General features: G+C 47.7%; 1 protein-coding gene across 10 annotated transcripts in view; it reads right to left on the reverse strand.

Moving 5' to 3' along the window:
* Window positions 1–23,608, reverse strand: part of PTPRT (protein tyrosine phosphatase receptor type T) — a 925,330-nt gene that overhangs the window by 570,401 nt on the left and 331,321 nt on the right. For all 10 annotated transcript variants that reach the window (XM_053671225.1, XM_053671224.1, XM_053671220.1 and 7 more), the window contains exons 4-5: window positions 16,697–16,778; window positions 9,177–9,292 (exon numbers count right to left, since the gene is read on the reverse strand). In XM_053671225.1, coding sequence (XP_053527200.1) covers window positions 9,177–9,292; window positions 16,697–16,778 — 198 coding nt within the window. The remainder of the gene's footprint in view (window positions 1–9,176; window positions 9,293–16,696; window positions 16,779–23,608) is intronic.

The following is a 23,608-nucleotide window of genomic DNA, read 5'->3' on the forward strand; positions in this document are numbered from 1 at the left end:
GGGCTGGAACTGACCCCCACAGAACACTGACAACGCGGGAAAGCTGGGGCGCCCCAGAAACTACACACTTCTTCCTCCAAAAAGGTGCTCAAGCATCTCCCAGGAGCACGGAGTCCCATCACTGAGTCTGATAAATGTCTTAACTCAGGTTTGTCTGAGCACTTTTGCAGTAAAAGTCGCATTAACTAATGCTTCCGAGTGCTTAGGCTGTGCTAGGCTCCATGTTCACTGGCTGCCGTGACAGAATTCACTCGATTCTTTAACAATCCCTCGGTAAGTGCTTTGGGAAACGGGGTTCCCAGGCGGCAGCAGCAGCAGCACCAGGAATGTGTTAGAAATGCGAACGTTGGAGAGAATTCCTGGGCTCATCACCATTTGTAGATGGTCGTTGACTGGGGAAAACAGTCTGAGAGTTTTCCGCCTTCCCTTGTTCTATTATTGGTCGCACTGGAAATGTACTCGTTACTTAACCAAACCGGAAATGAGAGTGTGGAGCATGGAAAGGATAATTTCTGCCCGGAGGAATTTACAGGCTGGGCTAAGATTCCCACAAAACAGCATAAAGGGTGAAACATAAACATCAAGTACTGAAATACCAAACTTCACAGGAGAACATGGTTCTCCTGAAAAAACAGTGCATGAGAAAAACAGTGCTCTTAGAATGATCTAGAGCAGTGGTTCTTAGAGTGGGTCCCCAGACCCACTGCGCTGGCACCCCGGGAACTCGCTGAAATTTCAGATTCCCAGGCCCCACCCCCTGATTAATAAATCAGGAACACAACGGGTAGAGTCTCTTGGTGCTTGTGATGCATGACAAAGTATGAGCTAGGTCCTCTTAATACTCCCATTTTATGAATGAAGAAACTGAGGCAGAGAGGAAAAGGGAAGGTGATCTGCTTTCTTTGCCCAAAGGTTGCCTGCTTGCTGCAATATGTGCCTGTGCGGCTGAGTCTGCCCAGAACGTGAGCCTCTTCCCATTCATCGTCCAGAGGACACACATGCTCTGGGTTGAAAAAGGCATTTCGAAGCTGAATCAGTGCTCCTGCTTAACCCCTTTTTACAATCACGTGTTTCTCATCAAGGCAACCATTCCCTCTGAAATCTGTTTTTCTTTCTCCTCTTGCATCTGTCTCTCTCTTTTTAAACAACTCGAATTCCACCTTCCCTTTGTTTGTTCTATTTTATGTGGAATCCCCTGTCTCGGTTTGAAACACACACTCTTTGCAAGAGCAGGGGTTGCAAACACCCACACTTAAATATTTCCGCTCCGACCAGACCTCTCTGTCTTCGGGAACCACCGAGAGAGAAGCGCCCGAGGTCTCGGAGCATCTGCTGACAGCTCATGCGACCCGATGAGCTATCGAGGCCTCTAGGACAGCCTCACCATCTCGCAGTCCGCCTTCCTCGCTGCTCCTGGGCGCCCTGACAGGACTGCCTTCACAAGCAGATAAGACACAGCCTGCGAGAAAGGCTGTCATTATTTCAGAGAGTGCATGCAGGCTTGTAATTGATTTACAATCGGCAGAAGTGGAAGCATCGCGGTCTTAATAAAAAGGAATTGTGTGTAACAGACGTTAGGCCTGTTTGACAGGTGATATTCTAATGCAAGGTCCTGTTGCTTCCATGTGCAGGTCTGAGCTTCTGGCATTTAAGGGGAAAAAAAAGCAGGGAGAAAGAAAAGTTAAAGTAAAATAAGGCCCAGCATTTGCAGCTAAAAATCGTTCTAATTGCTTGAGAAATCTCCTGGCTAGAAAATATGTAGGTAAAATCCCTACAGTTCGTTCACAATGAATATTCTTTTCACTTCCGGTCATACTGTTTCAATGGCGTGACATTTGGCAACTTGCTCAAGTCATGCCTGTTGATTCTCTTCAGGTCCTATTTGTACCTCTTTCGCAGTCTCTAAAGAATTGCTTTAGATTATTCTTCATTAAAAGTTAAAGGAAATGTAAGTGGACATAAATCATTTTTGATTAGCCATGCTGGAGTGCTCGGCTGACTGCTCCTTTGGGGTTGCTTTCTCGCTGCAGAGGCGCAGCAGAGTCAGGAGGGTCGTGGTGTAGGTGCCACGGGGAGCTGAGCCACAGCCCTGAGGAAAGAGGTGGAGCAGGTGGCAAAGGGCCTGCCCGAGGGCCATCTCCCAGTGTGGCACGATCGCCCTTTGACTATTTCCAGGGCACCTCGCAGAATTCCGCTCAAGGGCCACGGCTTCCTGGAGCACTTCATCTGATGCTCAGAATCCTCATCTCTCTCCCTACTCCCTATTCAGCAGCCCCTTCTTTTCCCTGGTAGCCTGGTCGTATTTGTAATGAAATATTTAACTCTGTGCTCAGTGGCTCAATGTCTGTCTCCCCTGCCGGAAGGTAAAATCTGCGAGAACAAGAAGATCAGTCTAGTCCAACACTCTGTCTCCAACCCCTTGTGCGCTGGGGCCAGGATGAGGTAGAATCAAAACCTGAGTCGTGTCCACTGCACATGGGCTGAGGGGAGACCCTGATGAAAAGGCATGAGAAAGTAAAAAAGGAGAGAATGAGTGGGAGAGGGGAAATATCCAAGCCAGAGCTGGCCAGGGTCCTCAGAGATGAGGAGTGCAAGGTGAGGGAGGAGGAGGCGTCAGGAGCAGAAGAGTTTGAGAGAGCATGACCCCTCACAAATCCAGAGCCCAGCTGGGCTTTCCTGGCCTGGCCTGTTCTAGAGGAGCTGTTTGTTCATCTGGGGAACCTATGGCTAAAAAGGAGGAGAGACAAAGCACAGGACAACGGCGCCATGGCTCTGTAAATCTACTGAAAACCAGCCAACTGTAGACTTCCTGAACTTCATGGCTTGTAAATTATACTTCAATAAAGACATTAATAAAAGAGCAGGGCTTCCGAAGCACAGGGTCCCTCAGCTATGACACAGACCTACTGTATGCAGATGCCACCTAGATCCGACCCCACATCATCTCCACAGGACTTCAGGGGGTGGGGACAAGAAGAACTGTCGCAATCATGAAGCACCTGCCACCTGCGGCAAGGTGAATAATAAAGTGCATCGTCTCTGACCCGAGAGACTTGTATCTTCTGCCAACATTCGTGAACCTGGCAGCCTCACTCGTTAGCTTTCAAATAAGGTAAAAATCTCAGGCCCCTTCATAGTTGTTGACTGATAATTTCATTGCACCAAGAGAACAGCAAGATGGACTAATGATAATCATATAATGATCATAAGAACTCGTGGCTTTAGCAACAAGGAAAATGCTGGTGGCCTGCAGAAGGGCCGCTTCAGGGAAGAGCTGGGAGCCGAGGACAGCCCCCTGCACGTGCAGACATTTCATTTGATCGGAGTGGCTACGAAAAAAGAGGAGACGTGAGCAGGCAACTGGAAGGGAGGAACTTGAGAACTATTCTAAGGGCATTTTTATTTCATTGACTTCGTAGATTGGAGAAACGCAGGTCTATTTGAGTATCTAGTACAATGCAAATTAGACGCATGTAAGTATGGGCTAAACTGATGATTTTTTTCATAGAAAGCCATCTGTATGGAAAGAAAAACTGGATGGTGACACAAGGTGACAGGCCCACGAGGTGGGCATGGGAGGACGAGCCCAGGCCTTAGAGATACGGCACAGACCGACGCTCAAACGCTGCCTCCCCCACTCACGACCTGTGTGACTCTGACCTGCACCATTTACCCTGCTAAGACTCGGTCCCCTCATCTGTACGATAGGCTGGAGATAATATTCACCTGAAAGACTGGCTATGAGAATTAAATACACTGGATGGGTAACCACTCAATAAACATCAGCTGTTAATGAGCACTATTAATTTATCATTATCGGTCAGCTATGGCATGGCCACTAGGTTCACAGTTAGAAGTCCCACAGCCTGAGACAGCTGATACAGGTGCAGGAGGGGGAGGAGTTGCTTCCAGAACACTCACAGCCCCGGGAGCCCGAGTCAGCCCTGCGGGGAGCGAGAAAACAGGTTTGCTGGAAGAATCGGCTGCAGCAAGAACTGACGGGTGTGCTTATCTGCTCAGCCCCAGTGCGGCTGCTGTCGAGCTGATGTGCTCACGGGGCAGGAGCCTTTTCCTGCCAGATTAGGGTCTGCTCGCTGTTCAATGCCTGTGATGTGTCTAAACACACACGCTGCCCCTGCTGGGATCGGTGCGGAGCTTTTGGACACGTGGCCTGATTTCTGAGACTCTTCAAATGTTATTTGTTGCAGAAACTCCTGGTGGAGCCAAGCCTCTGCAGAGATGCCTGGAAATCGGCCCTGCGGTGGAGCTGATGGACCCTGCTCTGGAGCTCCTAAGAAGTGTGAACATGGCCCCCAGGGGTCACGGTCTCCCATAAAGCCCGGGTGACACGTGAAATACTGCTGAACTCCCTCATGGATGAGGACCATCTGATGACGGTGATGAGGGGGTGGGGGAAACCCAAGGGTAATTTTACCTGTAGCCTAAATGGGGGGCCTCCTACTGAGGAACTGCCTGCCCTGAAGCCCTGCCAAGGCCACCTACCATCCTTAGAATATTCCTGTCGTTTTCCCCTTCTTTACTAGCATCTTTTCTGTTGATAGTCATTACCTATATTCATTTTAGCGTATTTAGGTGAAACAGAATAGAGATCCAAATAAAAAGCACACATAACCTAACTTTACGATCAATTAATAAATGCCTCAATATATGTTTCATAGTGTTATATGCATGTTTATGTATAGAGGCATGTGCATATGTGTGTTTATAAATATGTGGTTATATGTGTGTATAAAGTAGTCCCCCTTTCAGATCCATGGGGGATTAGTTCCAAGACCCCAGTGGATGCTGAAATTGTGGATGGTACTGAACGCTGTAAATACCATGGGTTTTCACACATCTCTTCACTTACGGAAGCACTTGCTGGCTTCTCTTTGGCCACGTTGCCTTCCGGGACACATGGGCCCACATACAGCGCTGTGCCACCCTGCGGATCCAGCAGCCACCGTCAGACCTACTCACACCCTGAATGGTGTTCTTTTCCCTTCCTTTAAACACTCCCCGGGCCTTGGACTGGGCATTCTACTCAGAGTGCACACCATCCATTTGCATGACAAAAATGCTTGAAAAACTGCCGAATTGGGTTCTAGAGGTCAGTATATCACCTAAGAAAGAAGCAAGTCAGGCAGGAGGCCACAGAGTTCCCGCCCTGCCCATGGGTATGCTTCGCCTCAGGGAGACGTCATCCCAGAACAAGATGAGCTGGCCTATAACTCGTATTGGGCCTTTACTGACCTTTTCCCTAGGGCAGGGGTGTCAAACTTGTTTTCACCGGGGGCCACATCAGCCTTGCGGTTGCCTTCAAAGGACTGGATATAATTTTAGCGCAGTATAAATGTAACTGCTCCTTAACCGTTAAGCAAGAGCTCGGTGCTGCCGCTGGGTAGAAACAAGGTGGAGGCTGGATTTGGCCCCCAGGCCTTGTGTTTGCCACCTGGTGACCTAAAGGATTAGAATTGTTCTGGGCTCAGGATGGGAGACTCGCACTGTAATTCCATGAAAGCTGGCGCCAGCAGAGAGTAGTAAGAACACAGTAAGTCCCCAGGCCCTGAGCAGTGTGGCTGTCTGGGTTGAGCTTAGTCCCACAAACCAAGAGGTCGCCAGTTTGATTCCGGGTCAGTGCACATGCCTGGGTTGTGGGGCGGGTCCCCAGATGGGGCATGAGAAACAACCAATAGATGTTTATTGCCCTCTCTTTTCCCTCCCTTATCCTTTCCCTAAAAATACAACCTTACAGGCAAGAAGGGGCTGGAAAGAGGTATTCCAAGTCATGAAATCCAAAGACCTACAACCAAGATTGCTCTATCCAGCAAAACTTTCATTTAGAATGGAAGGGCAGATAAAGTGCTTCTCAGATAAGATCAAACTCAAGGAATTCATCATCACCAAGCCCTTATTATATGAAATGTTAAAGGGACTTACCTAAGAAAAAGAGGTTAAAGAAACATGAACAGTGAAAGGACAACAAACGCACAATTATTAACAACCACACCTAAAACAAAAGCAAACTAAAAGGACAGCTAGATCAGGAGTGGAAATATAGAAATGAAGATCTCGAGGGTTATCAACAGGGGAGTGGGAGGAGGAGAAGGGGGGAGAAGGTACAGAAAATAAGTAGCATAGACAGTAGATAGAAAATAGATGGGGGGCAAGAATAGCATGGGAAATATAGAATCTAAAGAACTTGAGACACATGGTCATAAACTAAAGGGGGGGTAATGGTGGGGACGGGGGGTAGGATGGAGGGGAATGAAAGGGGGAACAGAACAACTGTAACAGCATAATCAATAAAAAAATTTAAAAAAATAAGGAGTGTACTGAGTTGTCAGGAGGGTGGAAAGCAGGCACACAGGCTGGTCTTCCTTTTTAACTTATTATTTATGATCTGAACCCATTTAAGGGTGAGCAGAGTCCCACTCCACAGAAATGAAGGCAAGTCTCCACAATGCAGACAATGGGATTTTTCCGAACTGTGAGCCCACTGACTGCTCCCCAACCATTGCCAGAAAGAAGAGCCACTGACATACTCTTCTCAAAACCCATAGATAAAAAAGTTTCTGCTTTGCTGACTCAGTGATTCCTCAGCTTATCTCGGAAGCGACAGCAGGAAATGGCATTGCTGAGAGGTAGCACTGCTGGAACTGTCTTGTGGCGCCTCCTGGTCCCCATGTGTCCACTTCAGTTCCTCTGAAAATTCGCAGGCCAGTCGCCCCAGCCCTGTTAAATGGAGCAGAACTCTGGCAGGTCTGCAGGCTGCCCCTCTAGGTGTGGGAGCAGACCCAAAGCCACGGTGCATAAGAAACCTGCTGCTGCCCTAGCCCTCTGTCTCTGTCCGGCTACAGCCACAACAAGCACCTCATATTTTGTAGAAAGACGCTAACTTATTTCCAAGCACGCTCTCGGATATAAGTCTGGACCTAACTGGCCCAGCAGGCATTTGCCAGAGAGCACAGCACATACACTTCCTGAAATATAGATGAGGGAGACAGTATTTGGGGAGGTTTCCTCGAAGAAATATTGAATCAGTTTACTCACCAGACACACTTAAAGTATCCCAGGATGAAGATGGATCGGCACAGAGCTAGGGGCCTCTGTCAAACCGTACTGCCCACCCCACTGCCTCTCCAGCCACACCCCCAAATCGCTGTCACACCGAGCATCATCACGTGCTGCAGGCCCGTGAGACTGACTCGTGTGCCCTCGATAAGACTGCAGCCGAGAATGCCGGTCCTTACATCACAGGCTGTTTCCTTATGAGGACTCCTGGGAATAATTCCTGTCTTGCCTGTGTGAGCAACAGTTAGAACTTTCCCAAGCAATTGGTGTGCGTTTATCTTGTGGCCATCGTGAACCGTGTCTCTGACAAGCTGCCTCGATTCCGTTGGCGGCTGCGGGGCTGGGGCACACGCAAGCGGCGGACGTGGAGAAACGCCATTCTAGCATTCTCTCCGGCTCCAGCGTATCCTTCAAAACCGCAACTGCATCCTGCTTCCACATCCTTCCACTGAGAGACCCAACGCTTAGGGCGTGCAACTCCGAAGTGTGGCAGTTAACAACCGTCAAATAATTGGGAAGCCCACACAAAGGTACCCAGGACTGTCCCATCCCATTCTCGTGACTCAACTCGGGCAATGCCATTAAAATGACAAAGCTTCTTGGGAGCCTGATGCACTTTAATGCCAAGAATAATGAGAAGTGTACACAGCACTACTTAATACTAGACCAACACGCAGAAGTGTGCTTTGCTCTCCTGTGGTCCGTATGCAGCTGGGGCGGCAAGGTGGGCAGGCACCACTGCTATTTTCATTCTGCTACCCTGCTAAGAAGCAAGGAAGAACTGCTGGCCGCCAGATGGGCTTCATGCCCGGGGACTTTCCAGCTGCAGGAGATGTGCCCAAAGACAAGAGGAGATGCCGCGCTATGAATTCGCATCAAAGTGTGCTGGGCGTGAGTCAGGGACCAAATAGCCCAACTGCATCCACCAGAAGAAACGATGGAGGTCTTTCCATAGGTGAAGCTGGCAGACACTGGAGTCAGCTTCTTTCAGGCAATGCTCCCATTCCCCGGAACCAGAAGTGCTGTCTCTCTACAGCTGTGCTCTCCGATTAGGCTTTCTGCCATATCGAAAATGCACTTGACCGACACCGTGGCTACAGTGTGCCTGAAATGTGGCTAGTGCAGCCGGGCACCCGCGTTCTGAGTTTTATTTGAAATAATTTAAATTTAAGTTGTCATGGTAAATTTAACAGGTTGCAAAATGTAAAATCAATATATGAAAGTCAACTGGATTTCTATGTACTAGAAATAAAAAATCAGAAATTGAAAATTTTAAATGTCTTTTACACTTGCACCAGAAATGTGAGATGCTTAGGGATAAGTGTGACAAAAGATGTGTAAGACCTGTGCACCGAAAATTACAAACCTTGCTGAGTGAAATTACTGAAGATCCTTTTTTTCTTAAGATTGATTTATTTATTTACTTTTAGAGAGAGGGAGGGGAGGGAGAAAGGGAGAGAAACACCAATGGGCTGTCATCTCTCGTGCGCCCCCTACTGGGCACCTGGCCCACAACCCCAGCGTGTTCCCAAAGTGGGAATCAAACCAGTGACTCTGGTTCACAGGCCGCCACTAAATCCACTGAGCTACACCAGCCAGGGCAACTTACTGAAGATCTTAAATAAGTGAAGATATATACCATGTTCATGGTCAAAAGATGTCACTTTTATTATTGCTAAGATGTCACTTTTTCCCCAGTGAGCTATAGATTCGCTGCAAGCAATTCCCATAGGTTTTTCTTGTAGAAATTGACAAAGTGATTCTAAAAGTCATATGGAAATGGAAATGTACCCAGAATCTAAAATATCAGTTTGCCTTAGCCCTGGGAATCAGGGCTTAAAGGATAAAGTTTGTTCAATGGCTATTTGGAAAGGTCTACTTCTGGTACTTCAATGTTTGTGGCCTCAGTTCCTCCATCTGTAAATGGGTACATATCTGGAGTTAACATTTAAGAGGATCATGGATGCTAAATATCACCCAAGGAGCAGAGGTATGCAAAATATATCCCTTCCCCTTCCCCACCAAGTCCTTCACCACAGCACACACACCCATCCCTTACAAAGGGATGAGCAGGGGCAAGGAGGGGCCTCTCCCGTCCTTACCTGGAGCCACAGTTTGTCATGCTGAGACCACTTCCCGCCAGCAATGCACTGAAATGTGGCGTTCTGCCCCACGTTCACCTCGACATTTTGGAGCCGCAGAAAGTGAGGTGCTTTTCCTAAGAGAGAAACCAAAGACCATGTGAGGACAGAATTCAACAGCCTGAACCCCCTCCTCTGTGGGCACACGGCAGCTCAGGAGAGACACCGGGCAGGGTGGAATTCTGGGAAGTGGCCTGGCTCGGGGAAGAGCTGCTGTTGATAGATCACTTACTATAAGCCACGCCTTACTACATGTCCCAAGAGCTCTCTCTATATACATCCTCTTGCCTAAAATCTCCCAAAAATCCATGAGGTGGGCAGGATCTCCATTTCACAGGTCAGAAAATTACATACTTTGGCATGATCAGCCAGCCAGAAAGTGGGGGAGCCGAGCCATGAATCCAGGTCTCTGAGAACCTCAGATCCACATTAGTAACTGCTGGGCAACAATGCGATGTGCAGAAGAAGCCGAGGGAAGGGTTCAGCACAAAAAACTCCTCCCTGTAGCCTGGTTGAGCAGAAAGCAGAAAGCTGAAGTGAAGCGCCGTGGGCCTCACGCCTCCACGCTGGGCCTTGGCGAAGATGCTGATGAGGAAGATGATGAGGAGGAAGGGGAGGGGAGGAGAGTGGAAAAGCAGAGGAGACTACTAGTAGCTTTCGTTTACTTGGTGAGGACTGTGATTTCTGCCACATGGGCCTACTGTCTACACAGTAACTCACACCAGTGCAGGTGGCGGCGATATCATCTCCATTTCACAGTAAGGAAACGGCGGCTCAGAGAATTCAGGAAACATTCAGAGCCTACGTTCTCCCTCTAACTACAGGGCCTCCTAAGGATGGGAGGGAGGCAGGACATTCACTCTGGGGCCTGGGCCCAACGGAAGAAATGACGTTCAGATGAAACTCAGTGTCCATAAGCAAGCAACTCTAGAAGCAAACGTAAGTTTTACACTGGTTAACTTGGGCTCATCTCTTTCCTCGTTTGGGAAGGTAAGTCCCCACTTGACTGAGTTCTTCAAAGGTGAGTGGGTACATAACCTATGCCCAGAAGAATGAGTGTCTTCACTGAGGTACAAAAATGCCAAGGGTCCCTAGCACATCGACCAAATTAACGCTGACCCAGTCACCAACTTCCCACAATGCAAGACCCAATGGAGGGTTGTTGAGGGGATCGAGGAGGTTCAACGAGGGCCTTTGGGCATCTTTCCAGAGGGAGCCGAATATCCAGACAGACAAATAATCATGATAATGTTATTTATTGAAAGCTCCCACCATGCCGGGTACCGTGAAAAACGCTTTAGATACTTTATCTAATTCAACTGCATAACATCCCTGTAAAGCAAACCCTATTATTAGTTCCCTCTTAGAGAAGCAAAAACGGGGCTCACCAAGTTTAATGTATTTAATGTGCCAAGGCCACACAGCATTAATGACAGGAACGGAACTCAGACCAGGCCCATTTTAGCCTCTAAGTCAGCACTTACCACGCACACTCTCCTGCTGCCTGGGCAATGGGAGGTCAGTGGGGCCACCTGAACCACAAGGTCCCAGGAAAGGGTTCACAGGCAAGGCTGTGTCCAGGCTCCTGTCACGGCTCCCAAATATTTTATCAGAAGTGATCCCTTTTCTTAACATTTTGTCCCCATCGGCTTCACCCTCAACTATCTGGTCTACCAAATGGCATCACTGCCTGCACAACCCAGGAAAACCAACAACCTTGGGGAGATGAGGAAGACACATGATGCCAAAGCATATCCCTTCTGCCCAGGTTTTTAAAAAGATAACAACAGCTCAGAGACCCCTCATGCTACCTTGGGACCCCACAACTAGAGTGGAGTCCAGAAGTCAAGGCCCAAGGAAGCTCTCTCCTTGGGGGCTTCTCAGAGTTGAAGATTCCTTGCCTCTAGTCAATCTGACAAAAGTCATGCTGCTTTGGTTGTCTGAAATTGTTTCCTTTCTGCTCTCCTGTGTAATTTGTAAAGTTATTTTTGGAACGATCAGTTCAAGTCAATTCTTCACAGGGAGACATTGTGAACCCAAAGTCCGTTTATGCCACAGGTTTAAAGAGGGAAGGGGACATTCCTTTCTGCATTCAAGCTCAGAGCCTTTTCAGTAATGTTGGGAAGCTTTGTACTGGGTTTTATAAAGGGGTGCCTTACCTTACTTTTGGGGGACACCGGGCAAACAAATTAACCTCTGGGATGTATGCAACTAGAAATGGATCTTCTCTGGGTCGATGTCCCTGCTATCTTCTCACTCCCCCTTCTCCTCTGATGCAGCAGTCCTTTTGCCTTAATTCTTTCATCTTCCATCCCTCTTCCTCCCTCCCTTCTAGGTTCAGTGGCAGAGAATTTAGAGGCTTAACGGCCCCCCTGATCTTAATATTCATCGCCATGAAATAATGGTGGTCTCTGATTGTTGAGCCCTGGTCTCATCCCCGGATCAGGACAGATTTCTCTCTCTGGATATTCTCTTCGGTTGGGGACTTGTTCAGTCCACTGCTCTGAGCTCCTGATCTCTCTGATCCTCCTCCTCTCCCCCCACCCCCCATTCCAGTTCATTTCTGAGCCCTGTGCTCTCTCAACTGTTATTTTCCCTAGCACCTACAGCTCAGGGAGAAAAAAATTATTCCACCAGCTCCAACTCATCAGCAGCTGAGTTGATTCAGCAGCTGAACACAGTTGACCTCAGGACCCAGACCTTCACCAATGTGTGGTTTTAAGCATTGCACACTCACTCCCCGCTGCTGAGTACCAGCACCCCAAAAATGGGATCCCACCGAGCAGGGTTAAGAGAAAATGGCTGTGCATTTGGGGCAAAATGCCTTGATGTGGGTGACATTTAAACTCCCGCAGATGTCACTGAGGCATCTGAAGACATATTATTGTGCCCTTTATCTCTCTCTTTAAACCTGACAGCGCCCAGTAGGAAGCCACACAATTGAGGGGAAAGCTCGGCACATACATTTGAAACGTGGAACAGACACTTGGTGACACTGTCCCACAAGGGTGGTACGGAAAAGAAAAGTTTATAAAATTCTAAAAGCCAGCTCAGGAGCAAGAAACTTGGAAGGTGACATTTCTCATCCACAGTCATAACTGCAATGGCCCTGCTCACAGCCGACGCTGAGAAATAGCAGTGGCTGGAAGAATTTTCAAATAACACAAAAATGTTAAATGGGCTATAAAATATAGACAAGAGGTTTCAGTTTGTAAGAGAAAATAGTTTCCTTTGAGTATTACGCCTGTCTTCTGGTCATTGTTTTGGGAGCTGTGAGGCAAGCATTTAAAGCCCTCACTTCAGCTTAAGTCGATCAAGAATACAATCACAAAGTGGGCACTAACTACCCCCTGGAACTTTTGGAACACTTGTTGATAAATACTGACCACAGGATCACAGAGATAAAGTTTGGGAGGATGGAAGTGGAGAATTAAAAAGCCTGACATGAAGAGGATGCACGTTTCTCAATCTACTTAAATTTTCCAGAATCTGAGTGAAGTTATAAAAGCACTAATATTGAGGCCGGAATTTGGAGAATAAGAACTAGCAGTCCAATGGACAGTCCGGAAGCCACCAGCAGGCTGCATGATGAGTGATCCCGTGAGCAGTCCCCAGGACACATGCACGGTTAGTACCTTGGAGGGCGAGACTCAATTCTCCCCTGATTCACACCACCGGAGCGCACGCCAGTAGCTGAAGCCACAGTGGGGATGCACCATTTTGATGCCTCTAGCTCCCGAGCCAACCCATCATGTGGACCCAGCTGGCTTTACCTCCTAAATGCACCTTGAATCAGTCCACCGCTGTCTCTGTCTCTGCTTCATGTTTCTTCATAGCATGGCTTACCATCTGCTACGGGCTGACTTGTGTACCCCCCAAATTCACCTGGCTTAATGCTCGATGCTCCATCCTGGGACTGCATTTGATGATCGAGTCTCAAAAGTGCTGATTAAATTAAAATGAGTCATTTTTTGCTTAATGGGGCCCTCATCCAACCTAACTGGTGACCTCATAAGAAAAGGAAATCTGGACTCACAGACACACGTGTGGAGACAAACTGAGAAAGGGGCCGTCCACAAGCAAAGGAGAGCCCGTGCCAACCTCATCTTGGACTCCCAGCCTCCAAGCATGGGACGTGCTCTCTGTCAAAGCCCCCCAGACCGTGCTAAGTATTTTGTTATGGCAGCCTCAGCACTTTCATATAGTCCCCCATCTGTTATAGATCATATAACTCCCTGATTGTTTGTTGAATTTCCAGTCTCCTTCACTCAAGGGAAGCCCATGAGAGCAGAGAATGAATCTGCCTTCCTCCCCTAAACTCAGACTAGCGTCGGGCAGAGAGTTCCTGCCCAGTAAACACTTGTCAGATGGCAAATGGATGCCTCTCCACTCCCCTGGTCCAGGCCATCATGATCTCTCTCTTGTATGATGCCAGGACTTTCTAATACATCTCCTGACTTATTCTCTACTCCCCAGTAGTGCCCCCTGCATTTGGACTGGAATAGAAACTGCCCATGATGACTCTGGGCTCGGCCTGGTCATCACCAGGGGGAGCCTGGTGGGGGAGCCTGGCTTTGCTCCCCAGGGTACTCACCCCGTCAAGCTGCCTCACACTGCAAGGCCTCTGCACTGACTGTCTCCTCTGCCTGGAAGGCCCCTCCCCAGACGGATGCAGTAAACTCCTTCTTACAACTTGGGGCTCAGTTCATATCACATCTTCCGAGACATGGCCGCTGGGTACTTTGTCTAAGGAGCCCGGCCATATCCCAGTCAGCCACATTTATTACAGTCATAGCACTTATCACAATCTGAAACCACATTAGTGACTTGTTTAATGCTATTTAGTGTCTTTCCTCCCTCTGCTAAGTGCACACAGTGGAAACAAGGACCGAACCTGTCTTGATTACTTAAGTATCCCCTGTGCCCAGCAGAAGTTCTTGACCCATAGCGAATGCTCAACATTTTACTCGTTGAAAGAAAGGAGGGGTGGACACCTTGCCTGGACTCGGGCTGAGCATGGGTCCGTGGGAAGGGGCCTTTGCTAGGCCCTGCCCGACTCCACGTGACTCATAGGCAGGGTCCAGACCACTGAGCGCGGTACGCACCACTAGTACCTGTCCACATGGTTAAATGGAATTTGTCCAATTCCAGCCACTGTTGCAGGGCCCTCCAAGCTTGATTTCTGGGAAGTTTAAGTTTCGGCTGCCTGAGCATCAAGGTTGAACTTGGCTGGAGCACATTATGCAGGAACACAGCCAGGGTCATGTCTTCCATGAGTTATAACCCACGGCCCATTGGCTGCGTAACTGGCTCTAGCAATTCCATAACCATGCAGTACACACTCCTCAGCAGGAGGCTATGAGGTTGTCGGGAGAATCCTAAATTCAGGAGCAGCCCTGGCAAGAGGAGGGTTCTGAGAGGAGCCATGAGACTCTGGGGCTGGAAAGGCATCCACCTGCCCTCCAAAGGACCCTCTCCCAGGGACAGTTCTCAAAGCAAAGGAAGCATCTGGCTGCAGCGGGAAGCTGTGAGCAGTACGTGGAGTCAAGGCAGAGCTTTGCCAGTCTGACCTAGGTGGTGGTTGAGTCTGAGGTGAGAGACAGGTATACGGTTGGGCCTCGGGGAAGAGGCAAAAAAATCTCATCAGAACACAGAGTTCTGGGTCCTGGGAGAGGGAGCCAGGCAAGATTCTCCTGGGAAGAAGCAAACATCACCTTCTAGAAAGAGCAAGGGCAAGCCTCAGGCACAGGGTAAGAAAACGAGTACAGCTGGATGTACCACACAGTGTCCTCTCTGAGGATGGGGTGTGTGCGGGGCTGGGGAAGACCAAGCCTTGTTACAGAGAGATGGCGGTGCAGGGCTCAGTGAGCTGAAGTGGACAACAGGGACAGCAGGTGTCTCCTGATACAGCTGCCCAGACTCAGATCAGAGCTCGTACTCCAAGGGACAGTTGACACTGATTCCTAGGGATTGAGAAAGGGGACAACTAATCCTGGTAAATGGACTTCATCTGGATATCTGCTATATAAACCCTGCATAGGGGGGTAGGGGCATTTCTGGGATGTTTCTCACAGGAAGGTCTGGCTCAGCAGAGACATTTGCCAGACATGATTAAATGGCCAGACCCATCTGAGAAAGTTCCAAAGACTCAGGAAGTAAGGCCGAGGGGAGGCGTGAACATAAGCCAGAGAGAGTAATGGAAAGTGGCTGGATCCCAGCATTCCTGAGATGCAGGCTGACTTCTGGGAAGGAAGGGTCTCCTGCACAAAACCACACGTAGTTATCCCAAATACTCCTGGCTCAAACCCCTTGGAACTTGTCCCAGTTTCCTCCAGAGAAGGTGCTCTAAGAAAATGAGTCAAACAGTGGCAGTCTAATGATGTTCAAGACTCCGACAAATGCATTGCAGCAGAAATAGGAAGAATCATATCAACTGAAGCAGCAAGGATGGGGCTGAAATGAGAATAGCCAAAAAATGGAAGGGCTGAAAGGCACGTAGAGACAGGCCCACGGTGTCTCTTGAGGGAAGATCAAATTGCACCATAGCCAATAGTGTGCATGACTCATAGCTAGACGAGGGAGTATAGAGAGCCCTACTAAGAGCTTCCTGGAACCAAATGGCCACCGAGAAACCAAGGAGAATCCCCAATATGCAGAACACTACCAAACTAATAGGGCTGGCATCCCAACAAGCCCCGCTAGAGGCTACTGCCATCCCCACGCACACCCCCTTGATTACAGCCCTTCTTCCCACCAAATGTGATATGATGTCATCTCAACTCCCTACACCCAGGACTTGTCCCCGCTGAGATTTACGGAATCCAGGAACCACAGCTCCTTGCTCAAACACACTCAAATATCTCACAATAAATGCAGCAAAGAGAGAGAAGTTCAAGGGGAAACTTGATGGGCACGAAGGAGTGGTTTGCCCTTGAGGACTCTTGACACTGTACCATAAGTACTAAACACTGTGAGAAACCTTTCTCTACGCCTACACAGAGCTGATGAGTGTATTTAAAATTACTTTAAAAAAATTAATAGCTTTGGGGTACTTTTCCCAGTGAGTGAACAGTGTGCTAATTTGCTCAGTGTTTGGTGGTATTCTTTTTTTAAGGCAATTGCACGCAATTCTATCCAAAGCCCGCTAATTCTTCCACTTCAGTGGTCTGAATCCCACTAATAAACAATCAGGACTGTAGACTGCCTTAATAATGGAGAGGGATTCAAACGAGGATGTTTTGCCCATCTCTGCAAATTCCTGTAGGTGCTGCCTATTGGACAGGCTGGCGAAATTATGGATTTATTCAGGACTGATTGCACTGAGTACATAAGCACTTTTGAAGAATTAAAAAAAAATAGAGGGAGTGAGAGCTGTTTGTGAGCTGAATAAATGGAGGCGGGGGGGGGGGGGCTGCTGCAGCCTCCAAGGCACCCACTCCAGCACGGAGTAAGGCTGTGCTGGGAGTAGGGGACAGACTTACTGCACGGATGAGCGAGGACCCGGACCTCGTCCACGGCGATGTAGCCAGGATGACCTTTCAAAGAGACGGATTCAAATATCACCTGCAACACACATAGGACGGGAGTCAATTTCACAGAGGTGGGCGTAGGCAGTGGTCATGGGAACCCTCCCCGCCCCAAGCCCTTCTGTGATTCTGCTTCCCATCAGAACCACCTGAAGAGGCCTTGTGTTGGGCTAGGATGCCATCCCGGCAACGAACTTAGATTTTCAAACCAAGGTAGAAAGGCGACACGCTGGAGACTAGCAAAAGAAGAGTCAGCCACGTGGAACATTTTTAATGGATTTCAGAAGTAACGCTTGGATGCAGGGAAACAACCAAAATAGGGCCTGGAGACCCCAATCTGCAGCTTTCTCCTTGTTGTTGCCAAACCCCAACTTCTTATGAAGGGAAGGGAGGAGCTTACCTTGGAAGCTGCCATAAGAAAAGAAGAATTTATCCTGATTTGATTCTATATCCCCAAGGAACACAGCCCCTGTGAATTTGTTAACAATACCTTTCCAAACTAAGCCCCATGTACAACCGCTGGTATCTGGGAACCCGAGGACAATAATTGTTTTTTTTATCCTCCATTCTGACTGCCACCCAGACTGCTTATTTCAACACAGATTTTATGGCTCAGTTAGCAGCTTTCTCTGTCATCCAGGCTCTACCTTCATCTAGGAGCTGTGACCATCTGTGTGGACCACCTGACCAACTTCTGACCTCCCCGATTCCAATGGCCTGGTCTTCCACTCAGCATGAGCCACAGGCTTGGGCTTGTCCTCCACTCCAGAAACTGGAAGTGCCAACTTGCTGTATTTTGGCACAGCCTCCCATCCCATGCCCCTCTCCAACTGTCCTTTAAACCTTCTCTTCAGGCTCATATGGCACCCTGAACTTCAACTTTTTTAGAGATCGTAGGCCTGCCTGGACTCCCTCTATTCTCAACAAACCTGGGGTGCCCGCCCCACACTGGATAATCACCAATGCCATTCCCATCTGGAGCCCCAATTCCTTAGCACCCTCATCACGACTTTGGCGAGCCTATCACATGACTGCCTTCTCCACTCCCGTACCCCACACAGGTGTTCCCCTGTCAACGGCGCCCCAGCAATGCCAGCAGATACCCACACCGCATCTTCGAGAGGCAAGGAGACAAGAGAGGGGCTGACCTCTAACTTCCTACCCATCAATCTACTCAACGCAGTTTAGATTACATTCAAGTCAGGTTCCTAAACACCGCCCACTGCCTCCTCTCTGCTGGTGTGCTTGACCCCTACCTCAACTGCATTTTCCAGCTTCTTGCTTCTCCTTGGCTATCTCTTCTAATCCTGCATCACCAAGTCCTTCCTTTTAGTCTTGACCTTGACCAATGTACATGCTTGGGCTTCTCTTATACTTTAAATGCTACCTTCTGACAGCAGGTTCTTCTCTGGTTCAATCTGGTTATGTATCAATCATATTTAAAATTCTCACTAGTTTTATCTATACTGACTCTCAACCCTTTCTTACTTCCCACTGTAAAATTTCAACCCACTGTAATCTGGACCCGGTCCCCAGTGCTCCCCAAAACTGCTCTCATGGCAGAGACCAATAACCTCATAATTGTTAAATCCAATAGACATATTTTAACCTTTATCTTACTTTCAGAAGGAAGGCAGAGTACTTCTCAGACTCTGGACTAGAATGCCTGGGTTCCGGTCCTGGCTGTACCAATGACCAATGTATGACCTTGAACAAGTTACCTTACTGCTCTGTGCCTCAGTTCCCTCACCTGTAATTATACTGTCTGCCTCATTGGGTACATTTTCAGGTGGAAGGAGTTCATACACTACTTAGAACAAGGTGTGCCACGTGGTAGGTTCTCAATACACATTTGCTATACTTACTAATACTTGACCCTTTGTCTACAATTGTCAGTGATCATAGTTTCTCCCTTTTTGAGTTTGTCTTCTATTTAGGCTCTGGTGACGCTCTACTCTCATCATTTTTCTGATAAACCTGAGGCCATTCTACCGCAGGTTTCTTTTAAAGACCTCTCCTACATCCAACCTTCAAATGTGGGCCTCCTCTACTCATTTTTTTCTCTTTTGTTTTCTTTTCTCTTTTTTTTCTTCTCCCCTCTCCCTCTCCCTCCGTCTCTCCCTTCCTTCCTTTCTCCACAAACTTTCTCCAATGGCTGCAAATCATTGATAATCCCCCTGCCCAGCTCTCCACTCCAGACCTTTTAAAAACTTAAACATCTGTCTCACTCATCCAGCTCGCAGATTTGTATTTCCTCTTCAATATCCCATAGATCCTCAAACTCAAACTTCAACCCATCTGAACAGCCTTCCTTTCAAACCCTCTCCTCGTTGCCCAGGGGAACGTCCGTCCTGATATACGGACCTCGGTGGCTGGCACTGTGACCTGCCGCATCACTGGAGCTTGGGATCTGGGAATCTGCCTGGGCTTCTCCTTCAGCCTTGCTCCCCACATTCATGTTCTCTCCTGATTCTGTCTTCTCTGTGTTTTTCACGTCTGCCTATGTCATCCCATCCCTGCTACTAAGAGGAACCATATGGAGCAACTGTTTTGCAGGCCATATCATTGGGACATCAGTGTCACTGCTCTGGATGAAATCTTTACTGCGTTTCATCTCTAGCACCTCCCCAGCCTATAGAATGGACCCTCCCCCTCCTGTCTTTTACTCCTCAGTTCCAGCCTGTAGGTGGAATGGACGGTGGGTGACGAGCCCGACAAGAAAACCTCCTCCATGTGGAATGTTTTGTGGGCCACGTGGTCACTCCAGGTTCATGGATTCGGGGGTCAGGGGTCCCCGTGGAGCCCAGAGTCCAACTGCTGTAACTAGTGAGCAGGGAATGGGGGAGAGGGCGGTGATGGCTGTGAAGAGGCCGCTCTAAGCCAACATATGCAAAGTGACTTGGGAATGACAGTCACGGCAAACACAAAGCAGCTGGTGCCAGCGTGACACCCTCTCTGGAAGAGCTGGCAGGGCCCTTCAGAGAGAGTTAACACCGAAAACTGCGCAGGAAGCCGGGGGAGAGTTTGCAGGCATGAACGTGGAGAGCGGCCCCGTCCCAGGGAGGAGGAACGCAGCAGAAGGCCTTTCCACTGACAACCATGTATCGAGTAATAGCTTTAATAATTCAAAGCAAGCTGAAGTCAAAGTCCACAGGGGAAACAATAAAAGAGCAAATACAGAAAATACAGGTAATAAAGAAAGAGTATAAAAGCATTCAAATTGTGTAATAAAAAATGAGCAGATGTGAACAGAAAGTATGTGTGACAATAAATATAAATAGGTTAAAATAGCGAAAAGCTTTCAGGCTGTCTGAGTAGATGAAGGCTAATTGTATGTCCTAAGATAAACACCTAAACAGAATGACTCAGCAACCTCAAGAATAACAAGTTGAACAAAGGAAAATAATAGGGAAATACAAATAAACAGAAAACAGCTGTTGCAAAAATAATGTAAAGGCATCAGAGTAGAATTTATAGCAAAAGAAAAATAAAAACCATTAAGTGGACTGAAATGAGCCAATAGACTTAGAAGAAAATGATGAAAAAAACAAATAGTAGTTATATTTTAAATAAAACCCATTTATATTTATTTAGCCCATGTTTTAGAATCTGACCAATCAAATAGGGAAAAAATGCATCTGTCAAGTATGTATATAATGGTGCATTTACTAAACAAATGTTAGTGAATATAGAGAATAAAATTTCTGGTCAAATGCTCATGGGTTACTTACACACAGATCAAATAACAGGCTAAAGTATAACTTCAATCGATCATACAGGATTGAAGAAGAAACCGTATAGGTTCAGGTCTGTACATTTTCTAGCCAAATTCACTAAAGCTAGAAATTAACGATAAAAGCTTAAAAATCAATTTCTTATCATTGAAAAATTATACATTTCTTAAATATACAACACCTTATTACTAACTATGATGTCAAAGTATGTTTTGCATGTTAACAAAGTCTGAAACAAAATTAAAAGTTAAATGGCAAGTTGAAAAAAAAATCTGTAACATGTGCGCCAGCAGAAAGGTTAACGACCTGTTTTGCGTGGAGAATTCTTGAGATTCAACAGGATAAACAAACTCTCCACAGGAAAAATTGGCAAGTGACCTCAGAAGGCAATAACCAACGATGAGGTCACAATGATAATCACCCATGAATGCAAAATTCTTTTAACGCCAAGGGGTCTTATAAAGACATACGAAGGAGCTTGGATTTTCTTCTGAGTCCCTGAACGATTTAAAGCAGGGAAGGAACATACTCTCATTTACATTCTAAAAGAATCTTCCTGACCAGGCAGTGGGAAATGACTGACAGGGACCTGGGCAGCTGGGAAAGAATGAAACAAACAGACCTATCACCGGCTATTGTAGTCATCCAATCACAAGAAGCGGATGGCTTTGACGGCGGGTAGCTATGGAGAATAACGGCTGATGGTTTGAGAGAGGTTTCAAGGCAGAGATGGAAAAACTGCTGTTAGATAAATAGCAGGAGAGTGAAGGAGAGAGAAGACACAGACAGTATTCTTCAATTCGGAGCCTGAGCTTCTGGGCTAATTCTGGTGTCATTTACTGACACGAGGACAAGGATGTGACTGGCACGTGTGCACTGGCACACAGGCACGGCTGTGTCAGGATTTGCTTTTGGCCGTGTTAAGTTGCGATGGCAATTAAGGGTCTTAATGGACATGTTGAGCAGGAAGCTGACATTCCATTTCTGAAGCTCACGGGTAATTCAGGAACCAGAGTTACAAATGTGGAGCTTTGGCATCTGAATGTCATGTAAAGTTATAGAACTAGATGAGGTCACCTTGAAAGATGGAGGAGGTAGCTCAAGGAGGAGGGCTAGGGCTCAAGGCCAAGGGCTAAAAGCCCAATAGAGAATTTATTTTTTAGGATAGCAGAGGTTAGAACATGATTTTAGGTAGAGAGAAAGGAATCGGGGAAGTAGCATAGACTATAAAGGCATGAGGAGCAAATAAAACAAGATTCTGGAAAGGGCAGGATTCAGATTGGGTCAGGACACCGGAAGAGGAACTGGTATTGATCAGAAAGGGAACTTCATCAGCTGAAACTGATTGATAATAAAAACAATAACATCAGGGAATATAACCACAATAATAAGGGTCTCCAATACAATTACATGGTCTTAATCCAGCCTCTCAACAGCCCTAAGAAGCGGGACCACCTGAACTACAAAACTCAGAAAGGAAGCCAGAGGTGCAAGGACAGAGACTCCAGTCTCCTGGTTCTCAGCACACGGCCACACTCATTCCCGAACTCTGGTGAAAGGCTTCCCATCTCTCTCTAACCAGAACTCCAGGTGAAGCAGAATTCTGACTTTTATTCCAGTGAATCACAGGAGAGCTTAATGAAATTCTTCTAACACTCTGCTTCTTATGTTATCACCCAGTATTTAACCTATACCATAATTGTTAATAAATATTCCATGAACGAACACGAGGCTTGTCACGGGAGAATGGATGCATGGCAGTGGAACATCCACAGGTCCGCTGTTCCCCCTCCTTCCCTTTGCAAGAATAAGAATTCTAGAGTAACACGGAGGATCTTTTATTCATCAGAATTCCTCTCGGGAATGTTTCTGTAAAGCACTGGGGTAGATAAGATTCAGGTTTCTCAAATGTGAGAGAATGCTATTCTGTAGGAAACAAAGGAAAGAAAGTCCCGGTTTTCCATTAACTGAGTTCATCATTCTAAACTGCTTACAATACCCACGGTGAGACACTGATAAGCGTCACTAACACTATTTCTCTTGCTCTGGAGACAGGAATGGAAATGAGAGGGGAGAGCAGGGAATGGTGGTAGATCTTGGGAGAGGGAGAAAGTGAAGGACTGTGCAGGTGACCGTCCCCAGTAAGTCCCACCCCACACTCCCACTAAAGTTCCTACACTCAGTCACGCTGATGTGCGTCATGACTGGTAGAAGCTGGTAGAGGCCGGGCTCTGGGTCCACATGGGGGCCTGTGAACAACAGTAAAGAGGCACCTGTGGTTGTAGGCGCCACAGCAGCCAGGGAAGGTAGGGGCAGAGGGCACGGAAGCGTGGAGAAGACCATGACAGCCCACAGAGTCCTTAATGAAGGCTCAACACTCACAAGACATTAGAATTAGGGTTTAATGGATATTTACACCAACAGGTAGGCCTTGAATGGAACTGAGAACAAAGCACCTTGCAGAACAGAACTGGGGAGCCCCCTAACTCCACCAGATGGCTCAGAGCAGAATACTCACAGAATCTGCCAAAGCCAGGAGGGTCCTGTCCTTGGCCTGCCGCTCCAGAATTAGATTTTTTCTAAAAAGTCATGCCACCTGCTGTGAGTTAGACTCCCCAGGGCCTGGGGGGTGGAGGGTCGACAGTGCAGATACAAGACCAGGTGTCTCAGACCCAGCCCCGGGAGTATACCGTACTTCCTGGAGAGAAATGAGAGGAAGGGGGGTCCATGACGATGGGCTTGAGCCCTCGAGGGCCCACCTGGACTCAGCTGCTCAGGCAGGCGCCCTGAACAATGAACTCTTGCAATGGGGCTAGCACGCAGGCCTGCACCCAAGTCCTTGGGCCAGCAGCCTATTCCCAGAAACAAGGGCTAATCCTGAGTGGCACAACTCCAGGAATGAAGAAGGAGACCTCGAATGGTGGTCAGAAGGTGCTACTAAATTTTACAGGATGGCGGGCCTCGGCCACGGGGAAATGATGGGTACTAGGAGAAGTTGGCAGGATCGCCCTTTTAAAAACCACATGTAAAAAAAAAAAAACCACGTAGCCCCAAAACTCCAAATATCGCCTTAGCCACATGGAGTACTTAACAGTTCTAAACAGGAATCTAGGGCTCATGGTCAAGTTCCTGA

Source organism: Artibeus jamaicensis, unplaced genomic scaffold, assembly GCF_021234435.1.
Source record: "Artibeus jamaicensis isolate MK-2021 breed Jamaican fruit bat unplaced genomic scaffold, CSHL_Jam_final contig_685, whole genome shotgun sequence".
Classification (NCBI taxonomy): Eukaryota; Metazoa; Chordata; class Mammalia; order Chiroptera; family Phyllostomidae; genus Artibeus; species Artibeus jamaicensis.